Raw genomic sequence first — 23239 nt, 5'->3', positions numbered from 1 at the left:
ACAAATAAAGATGTAAAAACAGGAGAATAAGAAAAGAACGAAATGGTGATAATAAGAATGAGGATGTGATAAGAGTAGTGGAGCATTTAGATACTCAGTTGGTCTAAGAACAATCAATTTATTAGTACATGTAGAATAAATTTAAATACAAATATAAAGAAAAGAAAGAGAAAATGATGATCATAGAAATAAGGATGTGATGAGAAAAATAATGGAGCATTTAGGTTGAGTCTATCTGAGATCTGTCCTTTGTGGATAAAAGCCACAGCGACATTTGCCCTATTAGAATGGCGCCTCAATCTAAATGCTCCACTTCTCTAATAATATACTCATTTCTATTGTCAGCATTTCCCTTTCTCCTCTTTACATTTCTACTTATTTATTCATTTACATGTATTTTTAATCTATTTTTGTTCTAAAACCTCCTGACTCAACCAAAATGCTTCACACACTCATCACATCCTCATTTTTGTTATCGCCAGTTCCTAATTTTCTCTTTTTTTATATAATCTTATTTGCATCTATTTTATATATATTTTTACATACATACATATACCAAAGGCTTTTTCCCCCTTACATGGGAGGTAGCCAAAAACAAAGGCATAGAAACCATTCCCACCCATTCCATCCCCTATATACTCCACTCCCCTCTACCCTCTTCCCTCCCTCTTATCTTGGCACCTCCTGGATGATGGGTCATCCCTGCATCTTGTCCACTGCCCTGGGTCAGAAGTAGTCGTAAATTGTTATTCTCATTTAATTTTCGTCTCTTGCCACTGCAATGCACTTAGAGATCCATAAGTACAAAAAGCCCACCACACACCCTGTAAATCATTCCTTTGAAAAAAAAAAAAAAAAAATCTGCAAAATTATCTATCTATATATCAAGGGCTTTTCCCCTCTTTTAAGGGAAGTAGCCAAGTCAAATGACACATACTCCTACCCATTCCATTACTATCCATTCCATCATTCCATACCCTTTCCTCCCTCTCATCTTAGCTCCTTGTGGATATAAAACATTGGTGACAAATAAACTCAAACCAAGAGTCCTGTATTTCCTATTACCACTTATGTCAACCTGTCAGAATGTCTCAACAAATACACACAGTATATATAACTTATATATATACATATATACAGTATATATATATATATATATATATATATATAATGAAATGGGTGGGAGTGGTTTCTATGCCTTTTTCTTTTTGGCTAACCCCCCCCCCCATGTAAGGGGGAAAAAGCCTTTGGTATTTACCTAGTTGTATTTACCTAGTTGTATTTTGCGGGAAGGGGAGCTATGCTCGTGTTGTCCCGCCTTTGTATCTTGCAGTGTCTAGTTTGTTTTTAAACTCATGAATGGTTTTTGCGCATACTATTTCATTGTCCAGTTTGTTCCAAGTGTCCAAAACTCTATGAGGAAAACTGTTTTTCTTCAGTTCTCTTCTATAGCTATGTTTTTTTATTTTCTTTCCATGTCCTCTTGTGTTTCTTTTGTCCCAGTTAAGTAAGTTCTCACTATCGAGTACCTCTGTGCCTTTCATGATTCTGTAGATGGTCAATAGGTCACCTCTCTCTCTTCTTTGCTCCAGTGTCGGTAACTCCAGTTTAGCCAATCTCTCTTCGTATGATAGGTTTGCAAGTGCAGGTGCCATTTTTGTAGCTGCTCTTTGGATTCTTTCTATTTTCTTTATATTCTTTTTGGTACTGGGGGACCACAATGTCGCTGCATACTCTAATCTAGGCCTTATCAATGTAACCAATATTTTTTTCATCATGTCTTCGTCCAAGTATGTAAACGCCACTTTTATTGATCTTAGCAAATTGTAAGTCTCCCCGACAATTTTGTTAATCTGTATATCATAGGACAGGTCGTTCGTGATAATTACTCCCAAATCTTTTTCGGATCCTACTTTCTTTACTTCTTTGGTTCCAATTGTATATTTTCCTGATATTCTGTTTTTGCTTTTTCCAAACTCCATTATGCTACACTTCTTAGTATTAAAGTCCACTTCCCATTTCTGACTCCAGTTCCATACCCTATTTAGGTCTTCTTGCAGTGCTTCACAGTCCTCATCAGTTTCTATTTTCCTTAGCAGTTTGGCGTCATCGGCAAAGAAGCTCATGTAGCAGTTCACGTCCTCATCCATGTCATTCATATAGATAGCAAACATTATTGGTGCCAGCACAGATCCTTGCGGTACTCCACTGATCACCTCTTTCCAGTCTGAATATTTTTCTCTGAGCACTACTCTCATCTTTCTACCAGTCAGAAAGTCCTCTATCCATTTTAGTAGGTTTCCCTGTATTCCTCCTATGTGTTCCAGTTTATTTAGTAGTTTTCTGTGTGGTACTTTGTCAAAGGCTTTTTGCAAGTCTAGGAATGCACAATCAGCCCATCCATTTCTTTCTTGCACTATGTCTATTAGTCTTGAGTAAAAGCATATTAAGTTTGTGGAGCATGATCTTCCTTGTCTGAATCCGAATTGTCTTGGGTTTAATATGTCATTGTCTTCCAGATGTTTTACCCATCTATTCTTGATTATTTTCTCACAAATTTTGGCAATGGTGCTTGTTAGTGATACTGGCCTATAGTTGGTGGGTTCTTCTTTGTTTCCTCCTTTGTGTATTGGTACAATGTTAGCGTTTTTCCAGTCCTCGGGTATCTTTCCTTCTTTGAGTGAGCTGTTTATTAAGATGTGTATTTTGTCTGTTAGTTCTTCTTTGCACTCCTTTAGAATCCAATTTGCAATACCGTCCGGGCCATGTGATTTTCTGACATCCAGCCTTGATAAATGTTCTGATATTTCCTTTAGTGATGCTGTAAACTCATTCATGAGGGGAGATTTCTTGTTTTCGTCTATGTCACAATTCGGTATTTTCTCTCTGGTGAAAACAGATTTAAAGTGATTGTTCATGACTTCGGCCATCTCTAAATCTTCTGTGTATTCTATGTTTCCTTGGCATAGTTTCACCAATTCCTGTTTGTTTTTAAGTTTACCATTCACATACCGATAGAATAGTTTGGGTTGCTCTTTGCATTTGTCTATATATGTATGTATATGTGTGTGTATATATATATATATATATATATATATATATATATGTATATATATATATATATATATATATATACATAGAGAGAGAGAGAGAGAGAGAGAGAGCAAGTGAGAGAGAGAGAGAGGTGGAAGGAGTGAACATGAGGGGGCATTCTAGGATGAGATGGATGGATGGAATAAAAGGGGACATTAGGAAAGAGGGGGATGTCTGTTGAGGAAGGACGGGACAGGACAAATGATAGGGGTGAATGGAGAATGGTTGTGTATGGATGATGATGTGATGTATGAGAGGGAGTATGTATGTGAAATAATTTGATGCAGCCCGAAGGGATTTCTCCCTGTCTTCTCCTTTTCTGCATGAGGGGACGGAGAGGGTCACCAAATTAATGAAGCAACCTTGCTGTGGGTGTGCTGTGTTTTGCGACACTGCTTCTGACCCAGGGCAGTGGACAAGATGCAGGGATGACCTGTCATCCAGGAGGTGCCAAGTTAAGAGGGAGGGAAGAGGGTAGAGGGGAGTGGAGTGTATTCCAGATGGAATGGGTGGGAATGGTTTCTATGTCTTTGTGTTTTGCTTTTGGCCACCTCCCTTGTAAGGGGGAAAAAAGCCTTTGGTATATGTATGTATGTGTATATATACTGTACATATGTATGAAGGTGCTGCTGTGTCTGGCCTACAAGAGGCTGCACCATCCTTGGATATTGAGAAGAGAAAGATGCCTTCCATCAAGAAGAGACATCATTCACATGAGCTGTCCAAGAATGTACACATGCAGCTGTGTTGTATCCCAACCTCCCCCAGGAATGTGTGTCCCCAGGAGGCTAGCACCTGGTTTCCAAACCAGGCCAGAGGGTAATTTTTTACAATCCTCACATGCTACTCCCAACATTTTCCCTCCCCTTTCTCTATTTCTTCACAAAAGGAGGCCAGTACACTAGAACCTGCCCTCCCTTTTCTCCTGTTAGCCAGCAAAAGAGAAACCAACCCAGGCGCTGAAATTTGCCCCACCTGCTCCAAACATATCAACTATGCACACACATTCACCAAATGCAGTTCTTGCCACAACTGGTTACATTGAAAATGCACAACACTAACAAGTACAAAGGGAATACAAAGGAGATGCAAAGAGCAACAGACCTATTGGTCCTTATGGGGCTGCTTGCAAATTAACAGCAGAAATAGTCCTTCAAGATACAATACTTTCACCTTTACTGTTCAACCTTTTCATGAGTGGCCTACCAATCCCCAAACCAGAACTAAACACCAATGTTTTCTTGTAATCAGATCACTTGACAATAACAACCCTTCACAGTAAATACAAAATAGCAGCAAAGAACACCCATGCCTACTTGTATGAATTGGAACAATAGCTCAGAAATAACAGTAACAATGCTCACCCATGACAACCATGAATCAGAAAACCTTCACGTAGTAAAATCAAATGGCCAAACCTTCCTTTAGTGAGAAACCCAAGAATCCTGGGTCTAACATTTGATTCTCATATGACTTTCAGCCCACACGTCATGGGGCCAACAACAAAAATCAACAAGAAAACAAAGCTTCTGAAAACCATCTCTAGCACTGACTTTGAACAACTAAAAGAAACTTTAACCCCTTCCATACAATGATGCCAATGTCAGCATCATAAGGCATGGAGTGTATATGAGGATGCTGGTATTATTGTCTTGATTATATTTATTTTATAGTTGTACTTGAGTGACCCCCCCATATTATGTGAACAGGCTTGATCGCATTTTCTGTGGTTATAAGCATTCAGGGTGAAAGAGAACAAGTAATATAGTTGCAGCTTTATATTTCATAATACAAGTATCATGATGCATCATTGTACATCAGGCAGCTGATGCTGCATGCAAGAATTCAATTCGATTGAAGAGGCTAATAACTATCTATAAAGAATTTATAGAAATTACCTTAGAATACACATGGTTCCCAATAATCGGCAAATCAAACACTAAGACTAATTACAGGATGCACCAAAACTACCCCTACATACAGGAAAGGATTGATCAATTGACTAGACACAATCACAAAATTGCTTTAACAGTAACAAGAATACCTGGGAGCAGCTATGCAGTAACAATAATAGGGATCATAAACAGTTAATTTTTTTTCTTCTCTTTTTTTAAGTTAACTGTTTATAATCCCAAGATAAGAGGGAGGGAGGAGGGGGGAGGGGAGAGGAATATATAAGAAATGGAATGAGTGGGAGTGGTTTCTATGCCTTTTTCTTTTTGGCTACCCCCCATGTAGGGGGAAAAAGCCTTTGGCATATGCATGTATGTATAAACAGTTAAATGGTAGTACAATGATAATGGTAAATAATAATACAATAATCATAATAGAAACAAGTTGAATTAATTATAGTGGCAAATACACATGTATTTACCTAGTTGTAATATACGGGAGGGGAGCTATGCTCGTGGTGACCCGTCTTTGTATCTCTCCGCATCAAGTTTTATCTTAAAATCTTGTATAGTGTTAGCACATACTGTTTTGTTGTCTAATTTGTTCCATATATTTATCGCGCTGTGTGGGAAACTGTTCCTTTTCAAGTTTTTTCTATAACTATCCTTTTTCAATTTTTTTCCGTGTCCTCTTGTTTTACCGTTGTCCCACATTAATAGGTCGTTCCTGTCTAAAACTTCCATTCCTTTCATTATTCTGTAGATAGTTAGCAAATCTTCTCTTTCTCTTCTTTATTCCAGAGTTGGTAGGTTCAATTTGGATAGTCTTTGCTCATATGTTAGTTCGGCGAGTGTCGGTGCTAGTTTTGTTGTCGCTCTTTGTAATCTTTCTAGTTTCTTAATATTCTTTTTGGTACTGGGTGTCCAAAGTGATGCTGCGTACTCGAGTTTTGGTCTTATTAGTGTAGTATTTTCCTTATCATTTCTTCGTCCATATAGGTAAATGCCACTTTGATTGCTCTCAATAAGTTGTAGGTTTCTCCAAACATCTTGTTTATATGCTTATCTGGTTTCATGTCCTTTCCAATCATCACTCCAAGATCTTTTTCATAGTTTGTTTTATGTATTTTTTCTTCCCCATCTCTGTAATCTTTTGATATTCTATTTTTACTCTTTCCAAATTCCATTATGCTGCATTTCTTAATATTGAATTTTACTTCCCACTTTTGAGTCCAATTCCATATTGTGTCCAGATCTTGTTGCAATGAGATGCAGTCCTCTTCCGTTTTTACCTTCTTAAGTAATTTTGCATCATCTGCAAAAAAATTTATATAGCACTCCACGCCTTCATTCATGTCATTAATGTATACAGCAAACATGATCGGGGCCAGTACTGATCCTTGCGGGACCCCGCTTTTTACTTCTTCCCAGTGGTTAACAAAATTTGCTACTGCTGACTCAGTGGAATGATGAGTTCATTCTTTCCATATTCTCAAAACCATCACATTCTTTGATCAACCCTATCTGCCATCTCTTTTTGTACACCCACTCTCTACCTCACCTCCTCACTTCTTACTCTATCCATTCTCAAACATCCATCATACTTCTTAAGCACTTAATTCTAAACACATTTTGGCTCATCCTTTCTGCCGCTCTTAAATGTCAAGTCTTTCCCCATACAGTGTTATGGACACATTCGCCTTTTTGAACAGTCTTCTCTTTGCCTTCATCCCCACGTACCTATTTCTCAGGATGTTTTTAATTTCCCCAAAATATTTACTTGCATCTCTTACTCTACATTTTACCTTCACTCCCCAGTTATTGATTACCAACTACACGTGACCCTAAATAATGAAAGCTCTTTAATTCCTCCAACTCACTGCCACTCTGTCCTCTTGAATATCTCATCATCTTACATATGTCTACATTTACTTTTAGGTTTCTCCTCTCACATACCCTCATAAACTCTACTAACTGACTTGGGCCTTCTGATCCATCCACAACTGGTTGGCCTCCCACTTCCACTACTTCTAACCATCTCCAATCCCCTGCTAATCGCCCTCGCAATTACCCCCCATACCACCTCATCCATGTACATGTTTAACAGCCATGGTGACAGTACACAACCCTGGTAAAGCCCCTTCACCACAAGTCACTCACCCTCTCCATTCCCTACCCTAACACAAGCTCTACTACATACATATACATATACCAAAGGCTTTTTCCCTTTACATGGAGGGGTACCCAAAAAGAAAAAGGCATAGAAACCACTCCCACCCATTCCATTTCATATATATTCCACTCCCCTCCACCCTCCTCCCTCCCTCTTATCTTGGCACCTCCTGGATGACAGGTCATCCCTACATCCTGTCCACTGCCCTGGGTCAGAAGCAGTGTCGCAAAACACAGCACATCCACAGCAAGGCCGCTTCATAATTTCGGCGACCCCCCCTCTCCGTCCCCTCATGCAGAAAAGGAGAAGACGGGGAGAAATCCCTTCAGGCTGCGTCAATTTTTTTCTGATACATACTTCCATGTGTACTTTGCTATCTATTACTCATGTAAAAAAAATTGACTGCCCTCAATAGCCTCGTCTTTATACCATGTCTGCAACACATCCCACAATGCCTTCATGTCAACCCCATTATACGTATTCTCCAAATCTATGAAAACTTGAGACATCCTTATATTTTGCCAAAAAATTCTTGCATATCTGCCTTTCTACAAAAGATTTATCCATATACCCTCTTCTTTTCATAAACCCACACTGTTATTCCCCAATTACTCCCTGCCCTTCTAATCCTCTTAAGTAATACCCTTCCATATGCCTTTCCAACTACACTTTACTGACTGATCCCTTAAATGCTACTACATTAACTTTTGTCCCCATTTCCTTTGTATAGTGGAAATGAACATACACTCTTCAAGTCCTCTGGTACATTCCACTCCCTTATGTGCTCATTCAATAATCTCACTAGCTAATCCACTATAACTGTTCCTCCCCTTATCAGACACACTACATGAAACCCATCTACCCAGGTGCTTTTCCGACTTTCGTCATTTTCACTGCTTACATATCTCATCTTTTCTTTTGGCCCTATCATTACCTTTTCCTATCACCTTCATTTGCCTGGGATGTCCCATCGCCACAATCCCTCCCTATCTAACCTTCTTCATGCTGAAATAATCCCTGAAATATTCTATTCATCTTCTGTTTATTGCCTTTCCTTCCATGAACATCTGTCTGTCTGCATCTTTTACCTTTTCCCCTATCTCTCTCTGAACCACTCCCTATCTCACCCTTTTCACTCAGTTAAACGTTTAATAAACAATAAAAGTCCCGGCAAAGACGGAATACCATCAGAAATATGGAAAGGAGATTTTTTTCCCATAACATCTTATTATTCCTTTTATAATTCTCAGTCAAATTCCTATCCCACTTTACAACTGTTCTCCTCTGTATTTACCAAACTGTATTTACCTAACTGTAGTATACAGGAAATTTTAGCTATCTGGGTCCCAACTCCTATTCTCTAATTTTCTAACATACATAGATTCAAATTCATGTACAGCTCCAACTTAATATCTTTGATGTCCAATTATCATATTTAGACTTGAGCTCATGTATTGTTTGAGCTTAGGCTATATCACCTTCTAAGCTATTCCACATATTTATACATTAATATGGAAAACTGTAATTCTTCACATCCTTTCAAAATGTGGTCTATCTTAATTTTCTTCCAATACCTCTTATAGCCCTCCCATCTTTAATCAGATCTCTTCTATCAATGCAATCTATCCCCTTTAGTGACCTGAACACTCTAATCATGTCACCTCTTTCTGGAATAGTCTTCCTGATCATGTTGTGAATGCAAATTCAGTCGTGAGTTTTGAAAAGAGATTGGATAGTGTATGGAAACATCAAGATCAAATATTCGATTACACACCTCAAGTAAATAACAAACACCTAGACCACAGTGACCACTAGACCCCAGATGACCTAAGTATTAGTTATTTAGAGCCGGAGTCACAGGCTCAATAGCCTCTTCCGGGACCCTTCTATGTCTATGTCTATGTCTTTCTCTTTGATCTTTCAAAGTTGGTAGACTCAGTACTTTTAGTCTTTACTCGTATGGTTTATCTGCCAGGCTGAGGACCAATTTGGTTACTGTCATTTGTATTCTCTCAACTTTGTTTATATCCTTCATTCTGTGTGGGGACCATTCTACATACATATACCAAGGCTTTTTCCCCCTTACAAGGGAGGTAGCCAAAAAGGAAAAGGCATAAAATCATTCCCACCTCTCCACCCTCCCTCTTATCTTAGCAACTCCTGGATGAAGGATCATTCCTGCACCTTGTCCACTGCCCAGGGTCAGAAGCAGTGTCACAAGACACAGCACATCCACAGCAAGGCCGCTTCATTAAATCGGCAACCCCCACTCTCCGTCCCCCCATGCATAAAAGGAGAGGACGGGGAGAAATCCCTTCAGGCTGCGTCAAATTTTGCTCACACATACTACCTCACCCCCACCCCCCTGCCCATTCCACCTCATGCATCACAACCTCATCCATATACAACCATTCTCCATTCACCTCTGTCTTCTGTCCTCTCCCATCCTTCCTCAACGGACATTCCCTCTTCCCCAAAGCCCCCTTCACCCCATCCATCCACCTCATCCTAGGACGTCCCCTCATGTTCACTCTCTCTACATCTGCCTTCCATACCTCTTTTACTAGTCTTTCTTCACTCATTCTTTCCATGTGTCCAAACCATCCTAATACTCTTTCATCAACCCTATCTCCCAACTCCCTTTCCACCCCTGTTCTCCTCCTCACCTCATTTCTCACTCTATCTAGCCTAGTAACCCCCATCATACTTCTCAGACACCTCATCTCAAACACATTCAAACTCCTTCTCTCTTCCTCTCTTATGTTACATGTTTCTGCCCCATACAGTGCTGTTGGCACAATCACTCCTTCATACAGTCTCCTCTTAGCATCCATTCCCAAATGTCTATTCCTCATTACACTCTTCAATCCACCAAGGCATTTACTCGCTTCTCTCAATATACATTCTACCTCCACCTTCATTCCACCTTTTCCTGCCACATTTGCACCTAAGTATCTAAAACTATCCACTTTCTCCAGTCGCTCTCCCTCAATGCTCACTTCCAGTCTACTGCCACTTTCACCCCTTGTACATGTCATCACCTTACTTTTACCCACATTTATCTTTAGCTTTCTTCTATCACATACTCTCCCAAACTCTGTCACCAACTTCCTCAATCCCTCCTCCGATCCTGCCACAAGCGCAGTGTCGTCAGCAAACAACAGCTGGCTCACCTCCCACTTTTCTCCAATTTCTTTAACCATCTCCAATCCCTGACCAACTACCCTTGCATTTATCTCTCGCACCATCCCAACCATGTATAAGTTGAACAGCCAGGGTGACATAACGCATCCTTGATGAAGTCCCACCTTTACCTCGAACCACTCACTCTCTCCATTTCTAATCCTGACACAAGCTCTACTACTCTCATAAAAACTCTTGACAGCTCCTAGAAGCTTTCCTCCTATCCCATATATCTGCATAACTGATGCTTATTCCAGTCTTGGATGTATCAGTCTTTTGACGAGTTTTTTCATCATCTCTTCATCCATATAATGGAATGCCACTTTAATCTTCTGCAGTAGTCCTTAGGTCTATCCCACAATCTTGTTGACATGTCTGTCAGGTGATAGATGGTCTTTTATCAACACTCCCAATTTCTCTTTTGCCGCTATTGCCCATTTCCAGTACTTTGTATTTTTTGATATTGAACTTCATTTCCCATTCTTGGCTCCATGCAAAAATAGTATCTTGATCTTTTTGCAATAATTTAACCATCTTCCTCATTTTTCACCCTTCTCATGATTTTTGCATCATCTGCAAACATGTTGGCATACCTTCTTGTTCCTTCCATCGAGTCATTATCAAAGACAAACATTATTGCTGCAAGCACTGAACCTTGTGGAACTCCACTCATTACTGCTCTCCCGCTTGACATCTTGTCTTTTACTACTGTCCTAGTGTATCTTTCCTTCAATTAGTCTTTAATCCATTATAGTTTGCCTCTCAATCCTCCAACATGGTCCAATTTCCACACAAGTCTACTGTGAGGTATTCTATCAAGTCCCTTCTCTAGGTCCCGGTAATTCTTGCATTTTGCTTCTCGTCTCTTTCTGTACAAATCATATGCTTCCATAGTTCTACTTTGCAACTAATCTTCAATGAACAAATATAATTTCTTAGAATGTTAAATTTCCCTATGGCATGATAATGTAATAGATCTAACAAGGGCTTCTTCCCCTTTTTAAGGGAAGTAGCCAGCCAAGGCATGCACTCACTCCCTTGCACCACCCATTTGTTCCCCTCTCATCTTAGCTCCTCATAGATGAAGTCATACTTGTCTCCTGCCCAGTGACCAAGTCAGAAGCAAATCAGTAAGACACAGCACATCCACAGCAGGGCTGCTTCATTTACATAACGACCATCCCACCTCGTCCCCTCATGTGAAAAATAGATAAAACAGGGAGAAATCCTTTCAGGTTGCACCAAAACATCCACTCACACCTATAACCTGCTTTCTCCTTTCCTTGCTCAAGAGACATTACCCTCTTGCTCAAAGCCCTTTTCACCCCATTCATCCATCTCATTTTTAGTTGTCCTCTCAGGTTCACTCCATCCACCTCTGCTTTCCACACTCTTTTTGCAAATCTTTCTTCACTCATTCTTTCCATGTGCCCAAACCATCCCAATAATCTTTCATCAGCCCTATCTGTCATTTCCCTCTCCATCCCTGCTCTCCTCCTCACCTCCTTATTTCTCAATTTATCCAACCTTGTAACCTCCACCATACTTCTCAGACACTTCATCTCAAACACATCTAAACTCCTCCTTTTTGCCTTACTTAAATTCAAAATCAACACTCCATACAGTGTCTTGGGCATAATTACTCCTTCACTCAATCTTCTCTTTGCATTCATTCCTAGATGCTTATATCTCATGACACTTTTCAATCCCCCCCCCCCAAGACATTTACTTGCCTCCTTCACCCTACAATTTACCTCCACCCTGACTACTTCATTCCCCACTACATGTGACCCTAAATACTTAAAACTATCCATTTCCTCTAGCTTCTCTCCTTTAAGACTTATTTCCAACTTAGTTACCTTCTTCCCTTGTATATCTGTATATCTCACCACCTTACTTTTACCTATATTTACTTTCAACTTCCTCCGATCACACACCCACTTTCTCTTTGGATACCATTACATAGTCCATTAATGCCTTATCAACCAACTTTCCATCCATCACCCTTTCCCATTTACACTTATGCTTGACTCTCTTCTCAAACACTGTTTGGTATCATCAACTCCCTTTCTAGACATTTCTCCAAGATCAACTTTCCACTATAACTTTTACCTGGCACTCCAAATTTCCCAGTTACTCCACTTATTGGCTCATCTCCTATGCTAGTATCGAGATCCCCCAGCACTACTATATTGACATTCCTCCCAGAACTCTAAGAACTCATTGAAATCTATCCAAAAAGCATCCCTTTCCTTTTCATTCTTCTCACTATAAGGTCCACAAATGCTTACAAATACCCACATCTCCCATCCCAGTTTCAACTTTACTCACATTAACCTTTAGGATTCTTCCCTCCACACCACCACTTACCTTCCAATCTCATCACTTACCAGCAGATCAGCTTACCTCCCTCGCCCCCTCATCATTCCTAACACCCTTCCCACCACACACCAACTCAAAATTGCCCCTCCCTTTCAACTAGTTTCACTTAACACTAACAGACCCGTTTTCCTTCTCACAAACATACTACCTATCTCTTCCCTTTTACTCTCATCTATATCACAACCAAGTACATTTAACGACTCAAATTTTAGAGTTCTGATAGGAGTTCTCTTCCTAGAACCTTTTATGCCTTGACTTCCAGTAAGATGACTTCTTGTAGGAAGAACATACCGAGTACATGATCCCTAGTCCCATCACTCCATCCCCCTTTTACGATTCACATGGGAATCATGGTGACAGAATTCTTTCTTCCTCCTATCACAGTGGACACAAGAGAAAAGAAAAAGTATACTCAAAGAAGTGGTGAAGGACAGTTTTGAGGGAATAGCATAAAGGAGGGATAGTCACATTAGAAAAAGTGGTATCACTCCTGTATGATTAAATGTTTTACTCTAACGTAGACAAATCATGTGTAGCTCTAGTCTGTAGGGATGCCCCAAAACAGTCCTTTCAGCAGTGGCTGCATGCTACAATGCAATTTCTACTGCATGATAACATACAGTCAATGCTTCAATCTGGGGAAACAGAACTATTGCAATTCTTATCCAGGGCCTTGATGAGATGTCAAGCTATCTATAATAAAACTCCACAATGTTTTGATTATACTTCTGCAACCATTCTACTCACCTCTGTTGTGTTAGGAGTGGAAAGAAAAGTCCATCTGCACATTGCTGAGATGATGAGGAAGGAACCTAAGATGACCATAGCAACTCCAAAGTAACGAACAGGTTCTATGTAGGTTTGTGCAACTCCTAGCCAGTTCAAGAGGAAACCTACAAAGGTGGATAATAAACACTTAAATAAGAGAATAATTTTCAGACAACAATGTATACTGGGTTAGGAAAACTTGCTCTCCAATTCCATGGCCAAACTGCTTTCTAATTATATTTAGCAATATATCCTCTGCTACCTGTCCTGTACTATTGATGTCTGAATAGTATGTTGCTAGGGTAGTTTTCTTGTTGTGCTCAGTTCATTGTGCTTGTGTGATATGGTGTGAGGGATGGGTGGGTTTGAGGACTTTTGCAGAGAATTGTGTGCCAATCATTTTACTCTGCTGCTCTATAGGAAGGAGTCTGGTTTCTGAGTGTAGATGTTCTATTGAGGTTGCTTTTTGCAAACCCATTTATTTTTCTTAATGCTTTATCTTGTGTTGTTTCTAAGCTGCCTTTGTTTTCTTGATTGCTGGGGACATTGTTGAAGTATAGTCCAGTGTGGTTTATGCTACCTTTGTTTTCTTGATGGCTGGGAACCATACTGAGGAAATATAGTCCAGCATTGTTTGTGCTAGTTGTTTGTACATAATTAATACCTCCTGCTTACCTGTGCTTCTTACTATTTATATATTTAGTCTCTTATTCATTTTCTGTCATGTCTTTGATGTGTTATCTGAATAACATGACTCAAGATTTTTGCCGAGTGATAGGGGTTGTCAATTTAATTTGATTGTTGGGTACATCCTTGATTCATGATTGTTGAGGCAAACAATATCCAATGATTTGTGAGGGGAAGCCAACATTATGTTTCATCCCTGCCATAGTTCTAATTTGTCAAGGTGTATTTGTGTGTGTTATTGGCTGCTGTACTGGGCAATAATTTTCAGGTTGCCTGCATGTGTGAGAGTTTTGACTTTGTGCTCTGGGTTTGGTATAGTAAAAGTCAAATCTTTTGGCATCCAATGTTTTGGCAAATTTGATTTTCCAGCACTTAAGAAATAATCCCTTTCCAAGAGTTTTCTTATTTTCCAGCACCTCCCAAAAGATAGCAGTACATGGCTGTTTTGAAAAGGGCACCTCAGTTGTCAGCCATCTTGCAGTCATGATGTCACATACTTTATTTCTCCTGTAAGGCTCACCATGATCATGGGCAAGATGGTAATAGTGCTGTAAACAAGTCTGTTGTAAGCAGCAACTCTTGAAAGTGAAAGGAATTTGTTAAGTATTGCAAATAGCTTCTACAAGTGGACAGTTCTCTTGAAATGAAGAAATTATCTCGTAAAGTAGTTCCTATTTCAAGAAAGCTTGAATTATTAAAAAAATGGGAAGATGGTATTTCAAGAAAGAAATTAATGGAGGAATTTAATGTCAGCTCTTGAAAGTGAAAGGAATATGTGAAGTATTGCAAATAGCTTCTACAAGTGGACAGTTCTCTTGCAATGAAGAAATGATCTCATAAAGTAGTTCCTATTTCAAGAAAGCTTGAATTATTAAAAAAAATGGGAAGATGGTATTTCAAGAAAGAAATTAATGGAGAAATTTAATGTCAGCTCTTCCATAATTTATTTATCATGTTCCAATAGGATTCTTCCCCCTTGTAAAAAGTGAACTGTACAATTTTGTGTCCAAAGAATTGAGTGGCTTACCTATTGAGCAAAAAGTAAAGAAAAAGCCTAAGTTGACCAAAATTTAAGAAGTGATATACAAATGGTTTATTGTATAGCATTTTGAAATAGAACCTATAACAGGTCCACTGATAACAGAGAAGCAAAAGATGCTCTATGAAAACATGAAAATATCAGAACCATGCACCTTCTCAGATGTTGGCTAAGGAACTTTAAACAATGGCACGGCATCAGGCAACTGGATGTGAGTGGCTAGTGAAACTCAGTCTACCAATGCTGGTACTGTTAAAAAATACAGCCAGATTAATGAGCATGGTTTGTTGCCATACCAAATCTATATGGTAATGAAACAGGTCCATTTTCCAAGAGTATTCACAAAAGAACTTTGGCTGGGGCTGATGAGTAATCTTTATTTTTTTTTAGCATTATGCATACTGTGTATATATATATATGTATACATATAAAATAAAACCCAGAAACTATGGACACTGAAGCAACGGACTTGGTAACTATGGACAAATTCTGGAGAATAAAGATTTACATCAAAATATGATAATTCCCATGGAAATGTGCCAACACCTGCTTTTGGTACTTCAGTTTAGTCTGTCCCACACATTCATGTATGCACTTAGGGCTACATTACTGAACATTCTTTTAAATAATACATACATATACCAAAGGCTTTTTCCCCCTACATGGGGGGTAGCCAAAAATAAAAAGGCATAGAAACCACTCCCACCTATTCCATTTCCTATATAATAAATAATAAAAATATTTTATTATTATTGAACCAAAATTTACAGCATGGTTGCATGATTGTGTCTATTTGCAGCCATACTAATTACCAACAACTCTGATGATATTAATTATTTTTAGTTAATATTGGCATAGATAAATTATTTGAGCCATAGTGTATCATTTCTGTAACTTTTAAAGCATTTGGTCATATCCAAATCAAGATAATCAAGATGTGATATACTACCGACAACTCAATGCTCATGTTGTCAGTTAAGTCAGCATATCCAGGGGATATTGGAAATCCTAATCAATATCTCAATATTGACATGGCCACATGCATTCAAACTTGTAGATATGATAAAAAAAAAGGTGTAATATTAACTAAGAAAAAAAATGTGGACATGATGGAAGTTAACTGTAGTAAAAGAACTGCCTTGTACCTCAGTTTTTTTTTTTTTTGTTTTTTTTTTGTAAGAATAAAATGTGGCACAAAAATGTGGCAGGAAAAGGTGGAGTGAAGGTGGAGGTAGTTTGTAGATTGAGAGAAGCGAGTAAATGCCTTGGTGGATTAAAAAGTGTAATGAGGAATAGACATTTGGGAATGGATGCTAAGAGGAGACTATATGAAGGAGTGATTGTGCCAACAGCACTGTATGGGGCAGAAACATGGAACATAAGAGAGGAAGAGAGAAGGAGTTTGAATGTGTTTGAGATGAGGTGTCTGAGAAGTATGATGGGGATTACTAGGCTGGATAGAGTGAGAAATGAGGAGGTGAGGAGGAGAACAGGGGTGGAAAGGGAGCTGGGAGATAGGGTTGATGAAAGAGTATTAGGATGGTTTGGACACATGGAAAGAATGAGTGAAGAAAGACTAGTAAAAGAGGTATGGAAGGCAGATGTGGAGGGAGTGAACATGAAGGGACATCCTAGGATGAGGTGGATGGATGGAGTGAAGAGGGCTTTGGGGAAGAGGGGAATGTCTGTTGAGGAAGGACAGGAGAGGACAGAAGACAGGAGTGAATGGAGAATGGTTATATATGGATGACGTTGTGATGCATGAGGCCGAATGGGCAGGGGGATGGGGGGTGAGGTAGTATGTGTGAGCAAATTTGATGCAGCCCGAAGGGATTTCTCCCCGTCTTCTCCTTTTATGCATGGGGGGACGGAGAGGGGGGGTCGCCGATTGAATGAAGCGGCTTTGCTGTGAATGTGCTGTGTCTTGCGACACTGCTTCTGACCCAGAGCAGTGGACAAGGTGCATGGATGACCCGTCATCCAGGAGGTGCTAAGATGAGAGGGAGGGTGGAGGGGTGTGGAGTGTATTCAGGGATGGAATGGGTGGGAATGATTTTATGCCTTTTCCTTTTTGGCTACCTCCCTTGTATGGGGGAAAAAGCCTTGGTATATGCATGTATGTATGTATGTATGTAGAATAAAATGTACTCATGTTTATTCTTAGTCCAACTCCTACTCAACATTCAAGAAAGGTCCATCCTTAGACTTCTGTTAATTTGTCTTCCACAATGAGCTATGCTAATTTCTCTCTAGTGCCATCAGGACACTGTCCAGAGCTGTCAAGACATCGTTCAGACACCATATGTTACCATCTAGATTCTAGACGGATCATACTAAAGACCAGCAAGGACCAACAAGTAACATATTTGCACTGATAAGTAACTCAGAATGACCAACAAGCAGCATATAAATTAACATAACGCTTGTTTTTGTAGTGAAAATTATTTCTGCTACATCAAACACAGAAATAAGTAAAGAAATAAGTTTTTCTCTGTCAATGCTTATCAATCAACCAACAAGGACTGACAAGGAACATATTTGAACCAACAAGTAACTCAAAATGACCAACAAGCAGCACATAAATTAACATAATGCTTGTTTTTGTGGTGAAAATTATATATGCTACTTGTTGGTCATTTAGAGTTATTTGTCAGTCCAATTATGTTACTTGTTGGCCAACTGGTGAGCAGTGGCAGTTATTTTCCATCTACAGTATGTGCAATTTTTTCTTTATTCTGCATATAGTATAGAAAGTTGTATAGTACAAGATTATAACAATGATCTGATTCAATTCAATGACCCATAGCAGCACTTTTCCCCCATGTTGCCACATCAAGGTGTCACAAGTGAGACCAGTGGGATGGGGTGACAGTGATGATCCAATAACTGATGGTCAAATTGGCAACGTTGCACTGAAGGAAGTTCTCACTTCTGCCACACCCTGAACAGGGTGTAGCAAGAACTCACACTCCGCAAGCCCCACAGTCAGCAGTTTACACTCACCATTACAGCTATAGCCTCCACTCATATGATTTATTTAACCATCTTATTTACACAAATACATGAAAAAATAGACATTTTGTATTGCCTAGTCACTGTTTATACCTTACAAGAATCATCTATTTAAGAAATGGCTCGCTCCTTCCCCCTTGTAAGGGAAGATGCAAGCAAAAACTTGCTCTCATCTTCGCCTATCCCACTCCTATCACCCATTTGTTTCCCTTTCATCTTAACTCTTTATGGTTGAAGGCTTATTCCTATCTCCCTCCACTGCCCAGGTCATATGCAATGCAGCAAAACACAGCACATCCACAGAAAGGCCAGCCACTTAATTTACGTGGTGACCCTCCCTCATAGTCTCTCGTGAAAAATAGAGAAAATAAGGAGAAATCCCTTCCGGCCATGTCAAATTATAGTCCAATCACAACCATTCTCCATTTAAATCTATCCCTGTTCAACAGACATTCCCCTTTTGCTTAAGGCTCCCTTAACCCCATTTATCCATCACAATCTCAGTCTTCTTCTCAAGTTCATTCCATCCAGGGGTGCATTGCCAATTTTATAGGTGCTGAAGGTCTGGAGGGCCTAACAAAATCCTGCCATCCTATCATGTTTCTATATACACTGGGCCCACTTTATGCCACATGATGATTAAGTATTTTATATTTGCACTCACTAATCCTCATAAATTAAATATAATCATCAAGGGAAAAAAAAAACTTCTTGCAGAGTTTGCCATCCATATCATGTTTGTATATACACTGGGTCCACCATAGTTCACATGATTAAGTATCTTGTGTTTGCACTAATCATCATAAAATAAATATGATTATCAAACAAATAATGAAAAAAGAGCTACCCTCTTGCAGAGGTACACTGTATCCCAGGCTCCATCCACTTATGCCTTCCATACTCTCTTTGCTAATCTTTCCTCCCTTATTCTTTCCATTTGCCCAAACCATCCCAATATTCTTCCATCGGCCTTATTTGCCAGCTCCTTTTTCTATGCCCACTCTCCTCCTCACCTTATCCATCATCATATCACCCACCATATTTCTCAACTGCATTTAAATGTCTCACTCGGACTTCATTAAATTCCAGGTCTGTCCCCTACAGTGTTGTAGGCACAATCACCCTTTCATATAATATTCTCTTTACATCCATTCCCAAGTACTTATTGTTCATGACCATTTTCATTCCACTCACGACATTTATTCGCTTCCATCACTCTTCAGTTTACCTCCAGCCCCACTCCTACATTCCCTGCTAAAATTTACCATAAATACTAAAAACTACCCACCTCTAACCTCTCCTTTTAGACTTACTCCCAACTTACTGCCACCCTCTCCCCTTGTACACCTCATAACACTTTTATCCACACTTCATTTCAACTTCCTCCAATCACATATGATTTTATAGGAAAGTGATCTGAGGGAAGGTTATGCAAGATTACCCATGTTGTGGTATTTGTAGCTGGAGTAAAATTAAACAGCTAAACCCTTCATATATATATATCTATATATATATATATATATATATATATATATATATATATATATATATATATATATATATATATATATATATATATATATATACCGGTATATATAAACAGTGGTACCTCGACATACGAGCATAATTCATTCCATGACTGAGCTCGTAACTCAATATGCTCATATCTCAAAGCAATTTTCCCCGTTTGAAATAACAAATTATCTTAATTCATTCCCTCCCTCTAAAAACATCCCAATCTCCCCCAAATTTATAGCATTAAATATGTTCTTAATTAAGATTACATATGTAATATACTTCAAAACAAAGTCAAATCTATAATAATTAAGTGGTTTATTTTTAATTTCTAATTTGATTGAACTAGGCTATTTACACACACACTAGCTTATACATAGACTTAGGCCTAACCTTGATTGCTACACTTTTTTTTCACTTAGCATAAGAAAAAGCCTTGGTATGTATGTATGTACATAGCATAAACTTTGGTATGTATGTATGTACATAGCATAAACTTAACAACTTTTTTCTTTTTTTTCAACTTTTTTTTTTGTCTCGCTTTCAGCACTTTCCTTTCCAGGCCTTTTGAATAAAACCTTATCCACGGAAATTTGTTTCCGCCTTCCTTTCAAAATGTTATTAAAAAGTGATAGGCAATTGTCATTAAACAGTGCTGAAGCATGACCAGTGTCCACTTTTCCAGATGTTTCTTTTCAATGAAACTGGAAAGCTTCTCCCACATTGCCAACATTTCTTTTATCTAAGTTGTAGAGATAACCTCCAGCTCTGCCTCCTCCTCACTAGTAATCTCTTGTAGCATCAGTAACTCCTTCAACTCCTCTGCCAAGAGTTCCTGTTCGTGTTCCTCAATGAGCTCATTGACATCTCTCTCATCCAGCTCCAGACTCAGACTTTCTGAGGGACATGATCTCCTCCAACACTTTCGGATTGGGATAGAATTCAGGTTCAAATCCTTCAAATTCACATTCAAGCATGATGTCAGGACAACTTTTTCCAAGCAGATTTCGATGTGGTATTAGTAACCCCCTGCCATGCCAAATCAAGAATGTGTAGGCATACAACAATGTTGTAATACTCTTTCCAGAACTCATGACGGGTGAGGTTGGTGTTTTTGGTCACTTCAAAGCAGCCGTGGAACAAGTGCTTGGTGGAGTTTCTTGAAATTACCAATGACCTGCTGATCCATGGGCTCTAAAGACGTGGTGGGTGAGCAGGTGGCACTGTCAAGGATTAGTAATGCTTTCAGTGGAAGGCCATTTTCGTGCAGGTACTTCTTGACAGAAGGACCAAAGATGAGATTTACCCATTCGGTAAAGAACTACCTGGTGACCCACACTTTTGCGTTTGCTCTCCACATAATTTGCAATCTTTCATCTAAGATCTTGTGCATCTTAAAAGCTCTGGGATTTTTGGCTTTCAATTTCAATCACCACTCACATTTGCCCACAATGCAAGAGTCAACCAATCCTTCATGGGTTATTGGCCTGGCAACTTCCTTTTCTCTGCCGATATGAAAGTCCTCCATGGCATCTTCTTCCAGAACAATCTTGTTTCATCACAGTTAAAAACTTGTTGAGGGATGTAGTCTTCTTTTACAATAATTTCAGCAACACATTAAATGTACTCCTCAGCTGCCTTCACACCCAAGTTCACTGTCTCTCCTTAACTCACCAACGAAAGAACGGCTCATCTTCTCTTGAAATTCTCGAACAATCCACAACTTGCTTTGAATGATTCATCCAATGGCTTGTCTGCTGAACCCCCTGGTGCCTCTCTTTTTAACCACCTCACTCCAGGCCAAAATCTCGCGGGCAGCATTAGCTGCCAGACGTACGATGTTGTGTCATAATACTTACATTATAAAAAATAAAGTCACCGCTGTATCGATCGTTCTCTCTTTCACCCATGAATTTTGGTAACCATAGAAATTATGATGAAGCCAGTTGACAGAGTATGGGGGTCACGCAGGTACAACTACAATAAATATAATCAAGACGCCGACATCGGCATCCTGCGTACCCACTTGCTCCTCATGACGCCTACATAGACGTCACCGTATGGAAGGGGTTAAGTTGCCAAAAGTTATGCGTGCTTTTTCACAAGTAATTGCCTCCATTATGATATCCCCTGACAGCTGCTTCTCCTTCATCCACAACAGTAGCAGCTTCTCCATCTCTTCATGGACATTTGTCCTCAATTTTGAAAGAATGGTAATACAACCATTCCTCGTTTAACGACGACAATTGGGACCAGTGCGCCGTCGTTAACCGAACTGGTCATTAAGCGAAAGTGTATACATATACGTACATGTACTGTATGTACAATGTCCAGCAATACATGTATTTTTATTTTCGTGTATTTCCCTCTTTTATACAGTACATTAAAGCTTTATTTACTGTTTATTTACGGTGGTTATGTTCCCAAAATTACCGTGTATGACCAAATCCGCGTATGCTGACCTTCCATATTGAATACCGGGGTATTTTTTTAGTTTCGACCATGGGCGCAATATAGCAATAGAAAATTAATTGTTAATTTTGTAAATTAAAATGTATCAACATAATATGCAATTTTGTGGGCGGAAATGAAAGTAAAAAATACCATGCTACAAGAAAATATGCTAATGAACGAAGTCGGTAGCATAGGATCGGGACGCCATCTTGTCGTCTGCCAACGTCTCTCACGACGACGACAACGAGGACGAGCCGGATGACATTTAATTTGCAGGTAATGATTTATCAAACACAGGTTAGGTTAGTTTAGTCTAGCTTAGGCGAATTTATCACCCTTTCATTTCCTCGACATCGGCATCTATTATAACAAACATGGTGTACCATTCGTTCGACATGACTTCGTTACTTACGAAATTTGTTTTAGCACCTTTTTTTTATTTCCGCTCACAAAATTGCATATTATGTTGATACATTATAATTTACAAAATTAATAATTAATTTTCTATTGCTATATTGCGCCCTTGGTCGAAACTAAAAATTTACCACTACCGGTATATATTGTGCCCCAGGTAGTTTTTCCAGCTTGCTGGATGGTAATGTAGACCTAAGCTTCAGAACACTTTACCTCACAGCTAATATACACCGTACAAGTTCATTTATAACATCATACAAATTTGCCTCAGCCAACTTAATTATTGTACACAACGTCGTAACTTCGGGAGATTTATGTTAAACGAATATTGGTCTGTCATAAAGCCCGTCGTTACTCCGAGTTGTCGTTAACCGAGTAGGTCGTTAAACGAGGAGTGGGTGTACCTTTCACTGCTGTTAAGCTCTTGATTTTTTTTTTTCTTTTTTTTTTAAGATTGTACATATCATCAATGTACTATGCTCATACTGCCTTGCCAAGTCACTCGTATACACACCTCACTCATGTTTTTCTATTATTTCAAGTTTAATTTCCATTGACATTATACACTTTTTCTTATCACCACTCTCCTTGCCAGTGACTTTCTCTGGACCCCTGATGCTAAAGAAC

General features: G+C 39.1%; 1 protein-coding gene across 3 annotated transcripts in view; it reads right to left on the bottom strand.

The window, feature by feature from the left end:
- LOC143040345 (uncharacterized) overlaps nucleotides 1–23239 on the bottom strand; it is a 38686-nt gene that overhangs the window by 2864 nt on the left and 12583 nt on the right. For all 3 annotated transcript variants that reach the window (XM_076211312.1, XM_076211310.1, XM_076211313.1), the window contains one exon: nucleotides 13471–13616. In XM_076211312.1, the coding sequence (XP_076067427.1) occupies nucleotides 13471–13616 (146 nt within the window). The remainder of the gene's footprint in view (nucleotides 1–13470; nucleotides 13617–23239) is intronic.

The sequence above is a fragment of the Oratosquilla oratoria genome, chromosome 28 (genome assembly GCF_046742065.1).
Source record: "Oratosquilla oratoria isolate Oo_2021 chromosome 28, ASM4674206v1, whole genome shotgun sequence".
NCBI classification, from domain to species: domain Eukaryota; kingdom Metazoa; phylum Arthropoda; class Malacostraca; order Stomatopoda; family Squillidae; genus Oratosquilla; species Oratosquilla oratoria.
The sequence above is the reverse complement of the archived record's forward strand: the minus strand, read 5'-3'. Positions and strand labels throughout refer to the sequence as shown.